Source organism: Bufo gargarizans, chromosome 1 (genome assembly GCF_014858855.1).
Source record: "Bufo gargarizans isolate SCDJY-AF-19 chromosome 1, ASM1485885v1, whole genome shotgun sequence".
NCBI classification, from domain to species: Eukaryota; Metazoa; Chordata; class Amphibia; order Anura; family Bufonidae; genus Bufo; species Bufo gargarizans.
The window spans coordinates 733959554-733980501 of record NC_058080.1 but is presented as its reverse complement, the minus strand read 5'-3'; the positions used below and the strand labels follow the sequence as shown (position 1 = coordinate 733980501).

General features: G+C 45.9%; 1 protein-coding gene across 1 annotated transcript in view; it reads left to right on the top strand.

Annotated features, from left to right (window-relative positions):
* LOC122937764 (C-type lectin domain family 10 member A-like) overlaps positions 1 to 20948 on the top strand; it is a 57542-nt gene that overhangs the window by 1080 nt on the left and 35514 nt on the right. The window contains exon 2 of the mRNA XM_044292797.1: positions 5856 to 5978. Coding sequence (XP_044148732.1) covers positions 5856 to 5978 — 123 coding nt within the window. The remainder of the gene's footprint in view (positions 1 to 5855; positions 5979 to 20948) is intronic.

The following is a 20948-nucleotide window of genomic DNA, read 5'->3' as shown; positions in this document are numbered from 1 at the left end:
AAAATTGGACGATTTGCCCTTACAGATATACCGGCTGTAACGGATCGCCTGGCACCCTGACTGGGTACCTCCATTAATGGATGCTCCTAGTGCTTCCCAAAGGGCTCCAAGCACTCCGCTCGGCACCGTAACCACCACAGGAACAAGGAACAGGAACAGCTCTTACAAGAGCTAGGGGTTATAGCCAGGAGAGTATACAGCGTATAGCAATCCCCACACACATGAGACGAGGCTCTATGTTGAAGGCCAAAACAGGAACTCTTTAATGACCACACAAGCATTGCATTTTATACAGATTTTCCAACAAGGTCACCACCCCCGTGGACCTGGTTGGGAACTGAGGACATAACATAGCAGCCAATCCTTTACAGTTTTACAGTTTAAACACAAAAACTATACATTCAACAAACACAATGGCATTGTCTGTGACGCAATCAATAAAAGAAGAGGCATTGTCTGTGACGCAATTAACAACACAATGGCCTCTGCCTGTGACATATTTAACAAACACAATGGACTTAATTACTCACAGGCATAAAATACACATTTGTCCCAACCACAGAAAACACCCCAAAACACCACATATCCCCATAAAAGTCACATCTCCTGATAGCCTCGATCTGGGTGAACAACTTATCCAAAAATCACCCAGATTGATTCAGGGGTTCAGGAATTTCCTGGAAGTCTTAATTTTGCCCCACCGTGCACATGGTCCCATGCCCCAAATAGTTCCAGTAAAAAGTCCAAGGGGCAGAAACAGAGCCTTTGAAATGCAATATGCCCAAATAGTGTCCCAGGGGCCATAGTCACCAGGCAAGAGGCTGGCAAGCAGGCCTCTCCAACTCCCAGTAACGAAGGTGCTTTCGTCAAAACGGCATTTGACACAACTGAGACATGGAAAACACCCCAGACCAGCATGTGTCAATGTGCTTTGTCTAAGCATTCTCATGGAGCCCACATCTGCCCTCACCAACTGAACACGTAATTTCCTGGGTCTACAGTATGAAAAAAGTGGAGGGAACTTGAACTCTGGAACATTCCTCAGGCAATTGCCTAATATACTCCAATGGCGTCTGAGGATCTTAGAAATATCAGTACTCAAGTCTGAGTATGTAGAAATAAATGGAATTCTAGAAGCCTGCACGTTAGGTGTCTTCTTAATAAGGGTACTTCTCCTGTCAAGTTTATCAACTGTCTCTTTATGTGATTTTAGTCATTTATAAGGATAACCATGTTGTAAAAACTTGTCAATCATTGTATTCAAAGTTGTGTCTAACATATTTTACTCAGACACAATACGGTTGGCTCTCAAGAATTGTGAGAACGGAAGATGTTTAACCATTTTTCTAGTATGGCAACTATTATACCGCAACATGGTGTTCCTATCTGTGGGTTTAACATTAAACTGAGTACATATTTTACCTTCAGAAAAAGTTACCATAGTGTCTAAGAACTGTATTTCCCTGTTGGAATGAACCAGCGTAAACTGTAACACCTCATCAATACTGTTCAAAAATTCTGTTTCTGTACCAGTCCAAAGGAGGAAGACGTCATCTATGTATCTCCACCACCTTAGAACATGTCTGAAGTGGTGGGATACATACAAAACATCCTCCTCAAAATGTTGCAAAAAAATATTGGCGTAAGTTGGGGCCACATGTGACCCCATGGCAACGCCCCGTTGTTGTACATAATACGTATCCTGAAACAAAAAGTAATTGTGCCTCAGAATAATATCCAAAAGAGATGTGACAAAGTCACTGGCCTGTGTGGAGAGAGAAGACATTTCTAACATCCTAGATATAGCTGAAATACCTTTACTGTGATCAATCGAGGTATACAATGAATTTACATCAAAAGAGGCCAAAATCAGGACCACTGAGGCAGAGCATTGGAATGTGAAGGGGGTAGCCGCAGTGAGGAAGATAGGGGAACTCAGGGCATGGTCTGGGGCCAAGGCCTTCTTACCCTCCTTCTTGTTGGTCGTTGGGGCTGGAGTCAGTGCATGCATTGCACTTGCTGGTCCCTTGCCTGAGACCGAAGAATATGTTTTGTCCATCTTAGGAGTGTCCTTGTAGCTGACGGCCAACTGTCCGCAGAGGTTGCTGGTGGTCTTTCTGGAACAGTCCTTGGATTTGTGCTCTACCACATAAGAAATCTGGCAGACTGCTTGTGTGCAGTTCTTCATGCTATGCCCATTCTTGCTGCATTTCCTGCAGATCTGCAGCATGTCAGGGTAAAGAGGAATCCTGAAGAGTTGCCCAAAGAAAATGACTGGAGCAGGTGCTGTCATCCATCAGGGGTTGTGGCGTTTGAGCTGAGTCCTCAGTTCAAACACTGTGTTCAATGTGACAGGTTCTCTTTAACAGAGCTGAACAAAGACTTGGAGGGGTACCATTTCTTCATGGAGGGAACAAAGTATGCATGAGGAGTATCCTAAGCCAGTCAACGTTTTCCTGAGTTTTGGGGAAAATATATGAAAATGAGAAAATCTCACATCTGCTGGCATCATATAGGCTTAAGAAACCTAGTTTGAATATATTTCCCAGAAACCCAAATAGGCATTGCCAAGAAACCTAGAGTAGCATACTAGTCTCTCGATTGGATACTCCCTCATAGAATTGTATACAGTAGGATACAACAGATACAGCCCGATACAATTGTATATAGTAGGATACACTGGATACAGCCTGATTCAATTCTATACAGTAGGATACACTGGATACAGCCTGATACAATTGTATACAGTAGTATACACTGGATACAACCTGATACAATTGTATATAGTAGGATACACTGGATACAGCCTGATACAATTGTATACAGTAGGATACACTGGATACAGCCTGATACAATTGTATACAGTAGGATACACTGGATACAGCCTGATACAATTGTATACAGTAGGATACACTGGATACAGCCTGATACAATTGTATACAGTAGGATACACTGGATACAACCTGATACAATTGTATACAGTAGGATACACTGGATACAGCCTGATACAATTCTATACAGTAGGATACACTGGATACAGCCTGATACAATTGTATACAGTAGGATACACTGGATACAGCCTGATACAATTCTATACAGTAGGATACACTGGATACAACCCGATACAATTGTATACAGTAGGATACACTGGATACAACCCGATACAAATGTATACAGTAGGATACACTGGATACAGCCCGATACAATTCTATACAGTAGGATACACTGGATACAGCCTGATACAATTGTATACAGTAGGATACACTGGATACAGCCTGATACAATTGTATACAGTAGGATACACTGGATACAGCCTGATACAATTGTATACAGTAGGATACACTGGATACAACCTGATACAATTGTATACAGTAGGATACACTGGATACAGCCCGATACAATTGTATACATTAGAATACAAAGGATACAGCCCGATACAATTGTATACAGTAGGATACACTAGATACAGCCTTATACAATTCTATACAGTAGGATGCACTGGATACAGCCTGATACAATTGTATACAGTAGGATACACTGGATACAGCCTGATACAATTCTATACAGTAGGATACACTGGATACAGCCTGATACAATTATATACAGTAGGATACGCTGGATACAGCCTGATACAATTGTATACAGTAGGATACACTGGATACAGCCTGATACAATTCTATACAGTAGGACGCACTGGATACAACCTGATACAATTGTATACAGTAGGATACGCTGGATACAGCCCGATACAATTGTATAGATTAGAATACAAAGGATACAGCCCGATACAATTGTATACAGTAGGATACACTAGATACAGCCTTATACAATTCTATACAGTAGGATACACTGGATACAGCCTGATACAATTGTATACAGTAGGATACACTGGATACAGCCTTATACAATTCTATACAGTAGGATACACTGGATACAGCCTGATATAATTCTATACAGTAGGATACACTGGATACAGCCTGATACAGTTATATACAGTAGGATACACTGGATACAACCTGATACAGTTATATACAGTAGGATACGCTGGATACAGCCTGATACAATTGTATACAGTAGGATACACTGGATACAGCCTGATACAATTGTATACAGTAGGATACACTGGATACAGCCTGATACAATTCTATACAGTAGGATGCACTGGATACAACCTGATACAATTGTATACAGTAGGATACGCTGGATACAGCCTGATACAGTTATATACAGTAGGATACACTGGATACAACCTGATACAGTTATATACAGTAGGATACGCTGGATACAGCCTGATACAATTGTATACAGTAGGATACACTGGATACAGCCTGATACAATTGTATACAGTAGGATACACTGGATACAGCCTGATACAATTCTATACAGTAGGATACACTGGATACAGCCTGATACAATTGTATACAGTAGGATACACTGGATACAGACTGATACAATTGTATACAGTAGGATACACTGCATACAGCCTGATACAATTGTATACAGTAGGATACACTGGATACAGCCTGATACAATTGTATACAGTAGGATACACTGGATACAGCCTGATACAATTCTATACAGTAGGATGCACTGGATACAACCTGATACAATTCTATACAGTAGGATACGCTGGATACAGCCCGATACAATTGTATACATTAGAATACAAAGGATACAGCCCGATACAATTGTATACAGTAGGATACACTAGATACAGCCTTATACAATTCTATACAGTAGGATACACTGGATACAGCCTGATATAATTCTATACAGTAGGATACACTGGATACAGCCTGATACAGTTATATACAGTAGGATACACTGGATACAGCCCGATACAATTGTATACAGTAGGATACACTGGATACAACCTGATACAATTGTATACAGTAGGATACGCTGGATACAGCCCGATACAATTGTATACATTAGAATACAAAGGATACAGCCCGATACAATTGTATACAGTAGGATACACTAGATACAGCCTTATACAATTCTATACAGTAGGATACACTGGATACAGCCTAATACAATTCTATACAGTAGGATGCACTGGATACAGCCTGATACAATTGTATACAGTAGGATACACTGGATACAACCTGATACAATTGTATACAGTAGGATACGCTGGATACAGCCCGATACAATTGTATACATTAGAATACAAAGGATACAGCCCGATACAATTGTATACAGTAGGATACACTAGATACAACCTGATACAATTGTATACAGTAGGATACACTGGATACAACCTGATACAATTGTATACAGTAGGATACGCTGGATACAGCCCGATACAATTGTATACATTAGAATACAAAGGATACAGCCCAATACAATTGTATACAGTAGGATACACTGGATACAGCCTGATACAATTCTATACAGTAGGATACACTGGATACAGCCTGATACAATTCTATACAGTAGGATACACTGGATACAGCCTGATATAATTCTATACAGTAGGATACACTGGATACAGCCTGATACAGTTATATAAAGTAGGATACACTGGATACAGCCTGATACAATTGTATACAGTAGGATACACTGGATACAGCCTGATACAGTTATATACAGTAGGATACACTGGATACAGCCTGATACAGTTATATACAGTAGGATACACTGGATACAGCCTGATACAATTCTATACAGTAGGATACACTGGATACTGCCTGATACAGTTATATACAGTTGGATACAGCCTCATACAATAGTATATAGTTGGATACATTTATTGTCTTTTTGTTGAATTCACTTTTATATTAATAGGAAGTTCTTACTCTGTATGTCACATTGTACTGGGAGTCTGATGGAGGTAAAACCTTGTGTTACAGAGACCTCACCAGAAGAAGACAGGGATAATTTAGAGGCTACCTATGAGAATGTTGTTAAACCGCAAAGAAAACAAGAAGACCCTGAAGTGCCCCCTAGTGGAAGAGGTCATCTGCTCCTGGCAGGTAGGTCAGAAGATGCCCTCTGCTCCTGGCAGGTAGGTCAGAAGATGCCATCTGCTCCTGGCAGGTAGGTCAGAAGATGCCATCTGCTCTCGGCAGGTAGGTCAGAAGATGCCATCTGCTCCTGGCAGGTAGGTAGAAGACGTCTTCTGATCCTTGCTGGGAGGTCAGAGGATGGCACCCCACTGAGAGCAACAAGGACTAACAGGACGTGTATCAATGAGAAATTTTGTAAAATGTGTAGCATTGACAAATGTATTTATCATGTGAGGTATAGGAGCCGCCACCAGAGAGAGACACCACCAGAGGGCTACACCACTAGAAGGAGACACCATAAGAAGAAGACACCACCATAGGTCAACAAAAGCATAGGGAGATGCCACCAGGAAACCATACTCCCATAAACATTAGAAATGGTGGACATGGAGGCCAGTCACTTCTATGTAGAAGATAGTGGAGACTGGGTGGTTGTCAGATACACGGGCTGAGACACTGTTCAGTTAAAGGGATTTTCCAAGACTTAGATACTGATGACCTTTCTTCTGATGCCTGGGACCCCTGCTGATCAGTTGATAGAAGGCACTGTACTCGCAATAGAGCTGCAGCCTTCTCTCAGCTTTCCCTAGGACGACTGATGTCACATTCATTGGTCACGTGGCCGGGGAGCAGCTCAGCCCCATAAAAGGGTCTGAGCGTGATATGAAGCACGCCCGCTATACAATGTACGTCGCTGTGCTTGGTGAACAGGGAGAAGGCAGTGGACCTCAAGCAGCTGATTGGTGGGGGTCCCGAGTGTCAGACCCTCACTGATTAGTATTAAAGTCTCGGAAAACCCTTTTAACTCTTTTCTTAGGTAAACCCCTTTACACAGTGTTACATACAGGGACCACCCTGTCAAGTTACCCTGGTGCAACTGCCAAGGGTCGATCTGTTTAACGCACTCAATCTTGCACGCCCCACACACGGGCCACAGATTTAGCCTTGATCACACCCCGACACAGACTTCTGTGCACCCCCACATGCTACCACCATCTATGACATTTAAATGATTCTGCAAATTAAAGAGGGGCTCATAGAAAACCCCACTGGCAGGCAGGCACACAGTCGTACTAGCCACACTAATAGCAGATACACGGTAACACATACAGCACTCACACACGTATAATAGAAGTTACTAGACTTGTTCAGGGCACAAAACCCTTAAAGATGTGTCACCATGTCTGGACACATGCTGTGGGAGGTGCCGCCATGTCCGACACCTGCTGTGGGGGGTGCCGCCATGTCTGGACACCTGCTGTGGGGGGTGCCGCCATATCTGGACACCTGCTGTGGGAGGTGCCGTCATGTCTGGACACCTGCTGTGGGGGGTGCCGCCATGTTTGTACACCTGCTGTGGGGGGTGCCGCCATGTTTGGACACCTGCTGTGGGAGGTGCCGCCATGTCTGGACACCTGCTGTGGGAGGTGCCATCATGTCTGGACACCTGCTGTGGGGGGTGCCGCCATGTTTGGACACCTGCTGTGGGAGGTGCCGCCATGTCTGGACACCTGCTGTGGGAGGTGCCGCCATGTTTGGACACCTGCTGTGGGAGGTGCCGCCATTTTTGGACACCTGCTGTGGGAGGTGCCATGTCTGGACACCTGCTGTGGGAGGTGCCGCCATGTCTGGACTCCTGCTGTGGGGGGGTGCTGCCATGTCTGAACACATGCTCTGGGGGATGACGCCATGTCTGGACATCTGCTGTGGGGGGGGCCACCATGTCTGGACACCTGCTGTGGGAGGTGCCTCCATGTCTGGACACCTGCTGTGGGGGGTGCCGCCATGTCTGGACACCTGCTGTGGGGGGTGCCGCCATATCTGGACACCTGCTGTGGGAGGTGCCGTCATGTCTGGACACATGCTGTGGGAGGTGCCGCCATGTCTAAACACCTGCTGTGCGGGGGGACACCATGTCTCAGGTGTTGTGCATTTCCATGCGGCTTGAGTGTAGAATCCAGGAAACCTCTAACTACCACTTCCAAAGATCCAGTTTCTAGATTTCCTCCAAAGGGGAATGTATATTCCACACAGAGGTTCAGAGTGAGCAGCAACATACAGACAATACTGTCTGCTGAGCGGTGCATCTAATCCTATCCTGTGAGGTGAGCAGACATGCGGTGGAGGAACTCCTGCCTTCCATCCCTGCCCAGGACCTGCTCTTGTCTCTGGATAGAGCAGCGGGTCTTGGAGGGTCCATCCAGGGTGAGCTGAGCATGGCAAGGGTCTAGGTCAGGAAGGTTTCTGGGGCAAAAAGGGCAAAAATAGCAGCCTTTATTAAAGACCTGAAGGTGGAGGTAGAGAAGCTGGAGGAGAGGAGGTCGGCCATACTGGAAGGTGGAGGGGTCTCTGGAATCACGACCGATTTCAAGAAATGGCATCCCCGGTGAGACCTGCAAAAGATGAAAATGAGGAAAGAAAACTGGAGGTCCATGAGGTATGGGAGTCATCATCTGAGGATTGCTATACAGAGGACACCTCTGCCTCTTCTTAAGACTCCGACCAGGAGAAAAGTAGCATGGAGGAAGGGGGTCAGGACTCTGTGCAGGAAAATGGAGGGTTATTTGAGGATTCCACGCACAAACAGCTGACCCAGGAAGAGGAGAGTTTGGACTCCTGCTGAAGCGTCCCACTGTGTCTGTTTATTGGATTTCCTGGATTCTGACCTCCGCTTCGTTTGATTACGCATCTGCCTGCCGTCTGTTTATTGGATCACCTGGATTATAGACCTCTGCACTGTCTGACTAGGCATCTGCTCATCGCCTCCTGTAAGTCTGCCTGGATCCTGATCCTGCACTGTCTGACTAGGCATCTGCTCATCGCCTCCTGTAAGTCTGCCTGGATCCTGACCCTGCACTGTCTGACTAGGCATCTGCTCATCGCCTCCTGTAAGTCTGCCTGGATCCTGACCCTGCACTGTCTGACTAGGCATCTGCTCATCGCCTCCTGTAAGTCTGCCTGGATCCTGACCCTGCACTGTCTGACTAGGCATCTGCCCATCGCCTCCTGTAAGTCTGCCTGGATCCTGACCCTGCACTGTCTGACTAGGCATCTGCCCATCGCCTCCTGTAAGTCTGCCTGGATCCTGACCCTGCACTGTCTGACTAGGCATCTGCTCATCGCCTCCTGTAAGTCTGCCTGGATCCTGACCCTGCACTGTCTGACTAGGCATCTGCTCATCGCCTCCTGTAAGTCTGCCTGGATCCTGACCCTGCACTGTCTGACTAGGCATCTGCCCATCGCCTCCTGTAAGTCTGCCTGGATCCTTACCCTGCACTGTCTGACTAGGCATCTGCCCATCGCCTCCTGTAAGTCTGCCTGGATCCTGACCCTGCACTGTCTGACTAAGCATCTGCTCATCGCCTCCTGTAAGTCTGCCTGGATCCTGACCCTGCCTGACAACGAGACCGCTTATATCTGCACGCTGTATTGCTCTGAACTTTGTTTTGCCTGCATCTGTCAAGTGACTTTTGAATACTGTCTGCTAGTGATGAGCGGGAGGTGCCATATTTGATTTTGTGATATTTTGCTAATATTTGATTGAATATTTGTTGAAATCGAATATTTGGCATTATTCTATTTATCGTGAATAATATGTGATTTAATAATCAGCGTATTGCGTTTTTTTTTTCTGTATAAGACAACTTTCCTATTGAATGGCTATGGCTATTGGCTAATATGTGTATTTTACGAATATTCGCTATATTGCTACATATTCTTGTTTTAGAATATGACGAATATTCTAAAAAAGGAAGTTATAGCAATATAGCGAATATTCGTAAAATACACATATAGACTGCAATTTAGCTAATATAGGGCTATAATCATTTTTTTATAGTCTAATTTGTTTTCTCTTCTGAACTTCAGATTTGGAAAAAATTTAAACTATAAAAAAATAAATACTATAGCACTATATTAGCTAAATTGCAGTCTATATGTGTATTTTACGAATATTCGCTATATTGCTGTATATTCTTGACTTAGAATATGACAAATATTCTAAAAAACGAAGTTATAGCAATATAGAGAATATATTCGTTATTTAGAATATTTGCCTTTTTTTTTTTCAATCTGTACTGTTATTCCACTTTGGCATACTCCTCCCCGGCAAGTGTCCCCGTCACCATGGGAACGCCTGTGGGTTAGAACATACCATCGGATCTGAGTTTTCACGATCTCGGGGAGTATGCGAAAAACTGTACAGATTTGAAAAAAAATGCTAATATTCTAAATAATGAATATATTCACTATATTGCTATATATTCGTTTTTTAGAATATTCGTAATTTTTTTCCATCTGAAAACATGATTCCTTCCTGCTTAAGGCTTGTGGGCCAATGACTTATTGACCACAAGAAAGAAGCAGGGAGGAATCATGTTTTCAGATGTTAAAAATGACGAATATTCTATTTACGAATACACATTTTTCAAAATATTTGCGAATTAGCGAAGTTGCGATATTCGCGATTAATATTCGCTATTCGAATATTCGCGCTCAACACTAGTGTCTGCCAGTAAAGACCATCTGTTCTTGTACTCCGCCTTTGTTGGACTCTGTTCACACTACTGCAGGTAGCTGCATTCTGGGTAACAAGTGCAGACACCAGGGTCCTGTCTCTGAGAGTCAGCAGTCAGCGATATTGGACTAATTCCCAGTCCTCTATCAGCTGACACAGGGGATCCACATCCTCTGGTCGTAACAGTACGCTTGGGCCATGGATCCTGCTGGCTCTAAACCAGGAATGTCTGAACTACTACGGGAACTTGAACAACAGCGTACCACCCAGAAACAAGAGATAAATTACTTGCAGCATGTAGCTGCTCGCCTGGACTCCCTTTCTACAGCACAGTCTGCACAGGCTCCTACTGCTCCTGCTGTCCCTGTTGCGGCTGCAGCGCAGCAAGCTTTTCCGGACCCCGATTATCTGCTCCGCCCCGTTACGGCGGCAACCCGGAAACCTGTTGCAGGTTTCTTAACCAGTGTACAATTCACTTTGAACTGCTCCCTCATCACTTTTAATCAGACCGAGCTAAGGTGGCGTTCATTATCTCTCATCTCGAGGGTGAGGCTCTGGCCTGTCCATCCAATATGGGAGAGATCTGGCCCGATCACCAGTAATGTGGCACTATTTATGGACTCTTTTAAAAGGGTGTTTGAGGAGCCAGGTCGAGCTTCTTCTGCGGCCTCCTCGCTGCTGCATGTCCGTCAAGGGAGCTGGTCGGTGGGCCAATATGCGATTCAGTTCCGCACCTTAGCGTCTGAAGTTTTGTGGAATGAGGAGGCTTTGGTGGCGGCCTTTTGGGAAGGTTTGTCTGGACGCATTAAGGATGAACTTGCAGGTCATGATGTGCCTACCTCCCTTGAGGCTCTGATCTCCCTGGCTATTAAAATCCAAATACGGTTTTCGGAGTGAGCTCAGGAGGTCCATCGGGAAAAAAGACTTCCACAACACCTGTTTAGGTCTAATATGTCTCAGTCTCCATTACACACCTCCTTTTCGGATCCTAAACCCATGCAGGTGAATTCCACTCGGCTCTCGGATGAGGAACGTCGTCTTCGCATGTCTTCTGGACTCTGCCTCTACTGTGGTTGTCCAGGTCACCGTGTCCGCAAATGTCCCCAGAAGTGGGGAAACTCCAATGCTTAGGGTCTTTGAGAGAGGTGGCGCTAGGCGAGAACTGTTCCACTCTCCAAATTCTTGTGACTCTGGTTCTTGGGGGCATCAAAGTCTCCATATCCGCTTCCTTGGATTCCGGGTCTGCGGGGAACTTTATACACAAAGCTATGGTGAGTCAATACCACATTCCTGTACTCCTGCTTAAAAATCCCCTGCTGGTGACTGCCGTCAGTGGACAAGTACTGACGGATCCAGTGCGGTTCGCCACTGAGCCGTTGGAACTGCAGGTGGGGTGGTTACATGTTAAAAAGATTTCTCTATATGTGCTCCCTGAACTGTCCCATTCCCTTTTGCTGGGGTTGCCCTGGCTTAGGATGCACAATCCAGTAATCGAGTGGAGCTCTGGAGAGGTTCTTCAATGGGGACAGCTGTGCCAAGGCAAGTGCTTATGTTTAGAGTTGAGCGGACACCTGGATGTTCGGGTTCGACGGGTTCGGCTGAACTTGAGAAAAAAGTTCGAGTTCGGGACCCGAACTTGAACTGAACTTGACCCCCAAACCCGAACCCCATTGAAGTCAATGGGGACCCAAACTTTTTAGCACTAAAATGGCTGTAAAAATGTAATGGAAAGGGCTAGAGGGCTGCAAATGGCATCAACATGTGGTTAAGAGCATGGCAAGTGCTCTGCAAACAAATGTGGATAGGGAAATGACTTTAAATAACATAAAATAGGCAAAAATTAAAAATAATAATCTTGATCTAGGAGGATGAGGTCCATATGGAGTAGGAGGTTGAAGAGGCGGTGGATGTGGAGGTGTAGGTGGAAGCGGCGGTGGAGGAGGAGGAGGTAGCGTACACTGCTTTTTGGTTTTAAATTTTATTTTTAAAATTAGGGTACACCTAAAACATTGGGAAATACAACCTGTGATAACCCCCTCCAGTCATGCTAAACACACGTTCAGACAGTGCACCGGCTGCAGGGCAGGCCAGCACCTGCAAGGGGTAAAGGGCAAGCTCATGCCATGTGCCCAATTTGGAGACCCAGAAGTTGCAGGGGATGACCCCTGTCAGTCAGTTCATGTAGGCGTGTGCACACTTACTGCCCCACCATGTTGCACGTCCCCGTGATGTTCACCATCCAATTTGATATCTGCTCTATCAACTTTCAATGTTTTTTATGCACCTACCACGGTGATCATGGGTGGCGGGGAATCAGGGTTCCAGGCCGGAGAGGGAGCGTGAGAAAAAGAGACCACATCAAAGAGGATTCATTTTTTCAAATTTAAAATTATAGAGTTGAAAAATGGGACTGCAGCAGAAGAGGAAGCAGGAGGAGCCAGAGACCTTTCTTGGTTTTTGAGGTGTCTTCTCCACTGCAGCTCGTGCTTTGCACTTAAATGCCTGGTCATGCAGGTTGTGCTCAGGTTGAGAACGTTTATGCCTCGCTTCAGGCTCTGATTGCACAGCGTGCAAACCACTTGTGTCTTGTCGTCAGCACATTGTCTGAAGAACTGCCACGCCAGGGAACTCCTTGGAGCTGGGTTTGGTGTGCTCGGTCAATTGCTGCGGTGGGCAGTAGCAGGCGTACTGTATAGAGGACGGCCGCTCCGCTTTTGCACCCTGCTCCCTCTTCTGCTGTGCTGGTGGCTCTGTGCGACCACCGCCTCTTCCTCTGAACTACATAGGTCACTCGCATGACCTTGATTCCATGTGGGGTCGAGGACCTCAGCGTCCTCCACATCATCTTCCACCCAGTCTTCACCCCTGCCTTCCTTGTCGGTCTGCACACTTTCGGAAGCCCCAGCAGTTGGCACCTGTGTTTCGTCATCATCCGAGATGTGCTCTGATGGTCCTCCCATGTACTCATCTTGAAAGATAAGTGGTTGGGCATCGGTGCACTCAATCTCTTTCTCTTCTGGGGCAGGGCTAGGTGGATGGCCCTGGGAAACCCTGCTAACAGAGTCATCAAAAAGCAGAAGAGACTGCTGCATGACTTGGGGCTTAGACTGCTTGGCTGATGTGCAAGGGGATATGGTGAAAGACTGATGGACATCGGCTGCAGGTGCCAACTGTGGTCTTTCAGCAGGAGACTGGGTGGGAGACAATGTGAAGGAACTGGAGCCACTGTCATCAACCCAATCTACTATCGCCTGTACTTGTTCTGGCCTCACCATTCGTAGAGCCGCATTAGGCCCGACCAAATACCACTGCAGGTTCTGTCGCCTACTCGCACCTGAGGAAGGGGTTCACTTGTGCGTGTAGCTGGCACAGATCGACCACGTCCTCTTCCTGCAACAGGAGCTCCACCAGCAGCACCACGACCTGGGCCACATCCCTTATTTGACGCTCGCCTCATATTTCTAGAATTTAGGATCTTGCACTAAATGGGTGTTAAATTAATAGTAGATTAGAACGACAGTATGTAAATGGTGTATCTCACACGGCCTGAACCAGACTAGGCCTCAATTAAAGATTTCTTTGCTCAAAATGGCTGTATTTCAAATGCCTGAATGTAGAGGAGGTATCTCACACGGCCTGACCCACTGTAGGCCTGAATTCAATATTGGTGCACCAAATGGCGGTATTTCAAATCTCTGACTGTAACCCTAATGTATTAAGGGTGTATCTCACAATGACATCTGCATCAAAGGCTGCCAACTAAAAAATTTTTTGCCCAAACGACTGTTTGTTTAATAACTGAATTTGACAGCAGTATATAAGCCTGTCATTTCACATGTGCTGATGCTGCAAGGCCTGAAAATAGTGTTTTTTGGCAAAAAAGTGTGTTTTTAAATCCCCAGAAAATTATGGTCTTCTACCTTAAATTGCACACTGACTAATCCAAATGTTGTAGATTGCCAAAAAAGTGTTTTTTTTGGTAACAGAATATGAAAGCTGTATATATTAAACTTGAATTTAACACTTGCAGATCAGGAAAATACAGTTGTTTGGCAAATAAATGTGTTTTGAAAACCCCAGAAAATGAGGGCTTTATTTCTAGCTTAAATTGCACACTGACTAATCCAGATGTTGTAAATTGCCCCAAAAAAATAGATTTTCAATGTCCCAAAAGGTCAGATGCAGTGCTGGTGCACTGAGCTTGCATAAAATGGCCGCCGCCCACCTAACTGACTTATTAAAGTTATTTTTTTTTTATTCGGTCACTGGGCTCAAGGCAGGATAAAAAAATTGTGTCCTGCAGCCACAAAATACAATGGGCCAGATTTATCATGACTCTGACAGCTGACTCCACTTTCACATATGGCTAAAGTTAGTTTTAGCCAAGTCAGACTTATGATCGGCCCTTTAAGACTGTAATAAATGTGGTTTGACGGTAGCAGTTTATCCGTCAGTAAGCAGCTTTGCAAAAGTTGCACGTCTTTACGACAAAGTCGCATGTTGTATTAAAAAGTCGCATAAGATAAGCATGGTCCTCACTGGAGTGAAATTGCACTTTTTTTTGCAACCTTTTTTGCAACTTTTTAAATAGCCGTAAATCTGTCTAGAGATTCATTTACATAAGAAAACACGCCCACTTTCAGAAAACTGGCGAGCATAGTGCAGAACCAATAAAAGTCGCAAATTTTTGCGCAGTTTAAGCGATTGCGCAAAGATTTTCTACTTTTTCACTCCATTATTCTGACTTGAGCTAATGATAAATCTGGCCCAATGTATGTAGATCGCTGAGTTAGATTCAGATTTTGAGCAAAGATTCTCTCCTATTCTCTCCCTGAAATCACCAGCAGCATCTTCTCCCTACACTAGTAACAGCAGCAGCATCCTCTCCCTACACTAATTAGAGCAGAGTGACGGGCGGCGCTACGTGACTCCAGCTTATATAGAGGCGGGGTCACATGCTACACTGGCCAATCACAGCCATGCCATTAGTAGTCAAGGTTGTGATGGCTTCTAAGGTCAGACAGTTAACTGCTTGTTGATTGGCTGCTCTGCAGCCTTTCAAAAAGCGCCAAGAAAGCGCTGAACACCGAACCCGAACTTTTACTGAAATGTTCGGGTCCGGGGTCCAAAAATCCTAAAGTTTGGTACGAGCTCAACCCTACTTATGTTCTATTCAGCAAAGGGTTTCTATATCCCTCCCTAAAAACCTGGAGGACTTGCCGGTGGTCTATCATTCCTTTGCAGACGTATTCGATAAAAAAGAGGCTGATATACTACCACCCCATCGTCCCTATAACTGCCCAATTGATTTACTACCTGGGACATCTCCTCCTCGGGGTCGTGTTTATTCTCTGTCTCCCGCTGAATTTCAGGCTACAGCAGATTACATTAAGGAGAACCTTGAGAGGGGTTTCATCAGGAAGTCTTCTTCACCCGCAGGGGCAGGATTCTCTTTTGTGAAAAAAAAAAGATCGGTCTTTTCGTCCTGTATAGACTACCGTGGTCTGAATAGGATCATCATCAAGAATAAATACCCTTTTCCGTTAATTTCAGAATTATTTGATAGACTCCGTGGGACTCGGATCTTCTCTAAACTGGACTTGCGGGGGGCATATAATTTAATACGGATTTGTGAGGGTGACGAATGGAAGACAGCTTTTAATACCAGGGATGGCCACTATGAACACCTCGTGATGCCCTTTGTGCTCAGTAATGTCCCTACTGTATTCCAGGAGTTTGTCAATGATATTTTTCGAGATCTGCTCTATTCTTGTGTCGTTGTCTATTTGGATGATATTCTTATTTTTTCCAGAGACATCAGAACTCATCGCAGGCATGTGCAGATGGTCTTTTAACGCTTACGAGAGACTCATCTGTAAGCTAAATTGGAAAAGTGTGTCTTTGAAAAGTCGTCGCTGCCCTTCCTGGGATACATCATCTCGGATCATGGTCTCAAAATGGATCCTGGAAAGGTGGCAGCAGTGCTCGACTGGCCCCGTCCCTTTGGCCTGAAGGCAATACAAAGGTTCTTGGGTTTTGCCAATTACTATCGTCAATTCATCCGTAATTTTTCTGCCCTGACAGCTCCTATTTCCGGTCTGACCAAGAAGGGTGCCAATCCCAAACAATGGTCCCCTGAAGCAGAGATAGCATTTTCCTCCCTCAAGCAAGCTTTTTCTTCAGCTCCAGTCCTTAGATGCCCAGAACCCAACAAACAGTTCTTCTTGGAGGTGGACGCATCCTCCATGGGAGCCGGGGCGGTCCTGTCATAGAATAATGCCTCAGGACGTATGTCTCTTTGTGGGTTTTTTTCTAAGTTATTTTCCGCTGCTGAAAAAAAAACTATTCTATTGGGGACAGGGAACTTCTAACAATTATGATGGCTCTAGAGGAATGGATATATCTTTTGGAAGGTTCTAGCCTACCGGTCATAATTTACACCGATCATAAGAACCTGAGCCATTTGCAGACAGCTCAATGACTCAATCCTTGTCAGGCTCGTTGGTCTCTCTTCTTTGCCCGATTTAATTTTCAACTGCATTTTCAGTCCGCTGACAAAAATATCAAAGCAGACGCTCTCTCCAGGTCCCTTGAAACCACAGATTCCGAAGATGAACCCCAGTTCATCATTGAACCAACTAAAGTAGTCCCAGTGGCTCCAGTCAACCTGTCCAAGGTCCCCCCAGGTAAGATCTTTGTTCCAGAATCTAAACAAAGGAAGTTTTTACAGTGGGAGAATGCATCCAAGATTGCTGGCCATGCAGGTCAACAGTGGACCTTGAATCTCATCTCCAGACATTACTGGTGGCCTTCCATAACCGCGGATATTGGAGACTTTGTGGCTTCCTGTACCTTGTGTGCCCGGAATAAGTCTTCCAGACTGAAACCTGCAGGTTTATTATTGCCACTACCGGTGACTGAGGTCCCCTGGCAGCATATTGGTATGGACTTTATAACCAATTTACCTGTCTCCGAGGGCTGTACAGTCATTTGGGTTGTCGTAGACTGTTTCTCTAAGATGTCACACTTTATTCCGCTTCCAGGTCTGCCATCTGCTCCTCGTCTGGCTGAGATATTCATTTTACATATCTTCCGCCTTCATGGATTTCCTCTCCATATCGTCTCGGATAGTGGAGTACAATTCACCTTCCAGTTCTGGAGATCTTTATGTAAGTCTCTGAATGTCTCTTTGGACTTTTCTTCTGCTTATCATCCACAGTCTAACGGCCAGGTGGAACGCATGAACCACATATTGGTCAGCTTCCTGCGACATTTCACCAATGCCCATCAGGATGACTGGGTGAAGCATCTTCCCTGGGCGGAATTTGCTCATAACCATCGAGTCAACCAAGCCACAGGTAAATCTCAATTTTTTGTGGTCTATGGACAACATCCAAGTGTTCCTCGTCGAGTGCGGCCTTCTTCGGGAGTTCCTGCGGCAGATTCCTGTGTGAAGCAGCTGTCTCGGGTCTGGTCTGACACTATGGTATCGCTTCAGAAAACAGCAGACCATATGAAAAGGTCTGCGGTTAAGACCTCCTCCTCAGTTTGCCATTGGAGACAAGGTATGGCTTTCTTCTAAGAATATCTGTCTCAGACTTCCCTCTTACAAACTGGATCCACGATTCTTGGGACCTTTCTCTGTGATCAAGAAAATTAATCCTGTTGCCTACAAGCTCAAACTACCAGCTAACTTGCAGATTTCCAACTCATTTCATGTTTCGTTACTTAAGCCAGCTGTCTTTAATAGGTTTTGCAAAGGCACTTCACAGAACGCTCCTCCCCCTCACTATGGATGATGAGTTTGAAGTCAAGGACATTCTAGACGGGAGGATTATCAGAGGTAAGACCTTTTATTTAGTGGACTGGAAGGGCTACGGGCCTGAAGAAAGGTTGTGGGAATCCGCAGAGAATATTCATGCCCCTCTGTTGCTGAAGAAATTTCTCTCCAGGTCAACCGTGTGGAGGAGGGGGTGTAAGAGGGGGAGGGTATTGTCAGTATGGGGTCTGTGTCCCCACCGCAGGGTAGCAGATCACTGTCTGCACATCACAGCACCATGGGTCCCAGTACTGGCTTACCTTGTAGGAGATGCAGGCGCCCGCCAGCATACTGCCGCATCCATCCTCACTGCCAGGTGTCATCTGATGCGCTATAGCACACACGCACCTCTCCCTTTCTTATAGAAGTAGGCAGCTGGTTCCTGATTACCATCCCCACCCGGAGGCGGGACTATTTGTATTTAAGGCAGCTTCACTCATTATGAAGTGCCCAAGCGTGGTTGTTGTACCTCTTGACTCCGCTGAAGCGTCCCACTGTGTCTGTTTATTGGATTTCCTGGATTCTTACCTCTGCTTCATTTGATTACGCATCTCGCTGCCGACTGTTTATTGGACCACCTGGATTATAGACCTCTGCACTGTCTGACTAGGCATCTGCCCATCGCCTCCTGTAAGTCTGCCCGGATCCTGACCCTGCACTGCCTGACAACGAGACCGCTTTATCTGCACGCTGTATTGCTCTGAACTTGTTTTGCCTGTATCTGTCAAGTGACTTTTGAATAATGTCTGCCAGTAAAGACCATCTGTTCCTTTACTCCGCCTTTGTTGGACTCTGTTCACACTACTGCAGGTAGCTGCATTCTGGGTAACTGGTGCAGACACCAGGGTCCTGACTCTGAGAGTCAGCAGTCAGCAATATCGGGCTAATTCCTAGTCCTCTGTCAGCTGACACAGAGGATCCACATCCTCTGGTCGTAACAGGTACGAGTCTACTTTGCCACCCAAGTTCTACCTCTGAAGTGGGGCTTGAATGTGGGAGTGGGAAGAGCAGAACGAGTGAGGACAAGATGGCCCTGGACGCTGTCCTCAGCAGTGAGGGTGGTGCAGGTTATGTTGAAGACGCAGACCGGAAGTCGGCCTCCGAAGTGCCCTGTAGGTCAGCTGTTGGGGTAACCCTGAAGTTGGTTGATGGTCTGGACAGTAGATACGTCGACGAATGGTAAATTAGGCGGGTCGGCTAACCACTCGCACAAGCAGCGTGCCGGAAACATGGGTGTGAAAGTGGGAGGCTCTGGTGCTGTTGGCCATTCCTCAGTGGGAGGGGGGAGTGGTCCGGTGCGATAAACTCCTCTGGTAGCCTCAGCGTAACATGTAGTGTTATGTTTAATGCAGGCAGAGGGGTCACTGGGGCTGGAGGTTGCGGTAACCCTTCTTTCAAACAGCTAATTTTACAGCCCAGACCAGTGACGAAGAGAAGCAGATTAAGTGCCCGTCTTGATGGCATTACAGCAGTACCAGTAGTAAAAACACTGGGCCGGGGCAATAACCAAACCTGTGAAGTGGAGGGTGCTGTCAGAGGCACTGAGGCACCACCCATGACATCTAGTAATACCTCTGTGCAAGCACCCAAGGATGTGGAGGCTTTAGCAAAAACTGGGTAGAGGGTCAGCAAAGAGAATTGTCCTTCTGGATTAGCAGACATGGACTAGGAGCTTTCCGAGAAAAAAGAGGAGATCAGTGGTCGCTCGCAATAGCTGGGCCAGCTGGTGCTAGGTGGCGTGGCAATGATGCATGCCCTCCCAAAAAGAGGGTGGTGGAGCTGCTGCTGGTGATGGGCTTTAAGGTAAGTGACATCTTTGCCTTGATCCATCCTTATGGTACAGCTGAGTTTGACATCAGCTTTGTTCACCCGGGAGGCCTTAAGGTTTTCTGGGGGGAATTACGTGCTGATGAAGAACAAGCTGGAGAGATTTTGCTGTAGAAGCGGTTTCTTGCCAAAATGGGGTCAAGAAGGTGACAGTTTTGACCCGTAACGAGTCACTTTCTTTTGACATCATGACCTGGTTAGGGACATGGTGATGTTACGGAGACGCCAAGAAAAAATCTGGATGAATTTGGCATCTGGTCAGGGGCATGGAACTTTATGGTCAACCTTAAACATCTAGGCAACTCAGTGTCCCACATCCCATCATCAGCCTTCCTCGGCAGGTATTGTATCCTTGTCTTCTATCAGGGGCAGCCGAGGCTGTGTCACAAGTGTGGCGACCCCTCACATCTGAGCGCCAACTGACATGTGCAGAAGTGCGCTCTGTGTGTGTGTGTGTGACCAAAAGGCGTAGAGGGGTGATGAAGCTGGGTGAACCCCAAGTTGCTGGGGGGACCTCTGGCCTGACCCTGGATACAGCTTCTGCTGCTGAAGCTCTTGGGGATGAGGTACTGGACTAGGAAATAAGGAGGATTCAGAGGGAGGAGAGGGCAGATGACTCTCAGTCCTCCCAATATGAAAGTGTGGATAAGGAGGAGACATCAAGGCCCAAAATTAAGGCTGGGACAGGGAGTAAGCAGAAGGGCTCAAAAAATCTGGCCTAACCCTGACCAAGGTAAGCACTACTAGCAGCCCTCTGGTGCTGTCCCCTAACCGG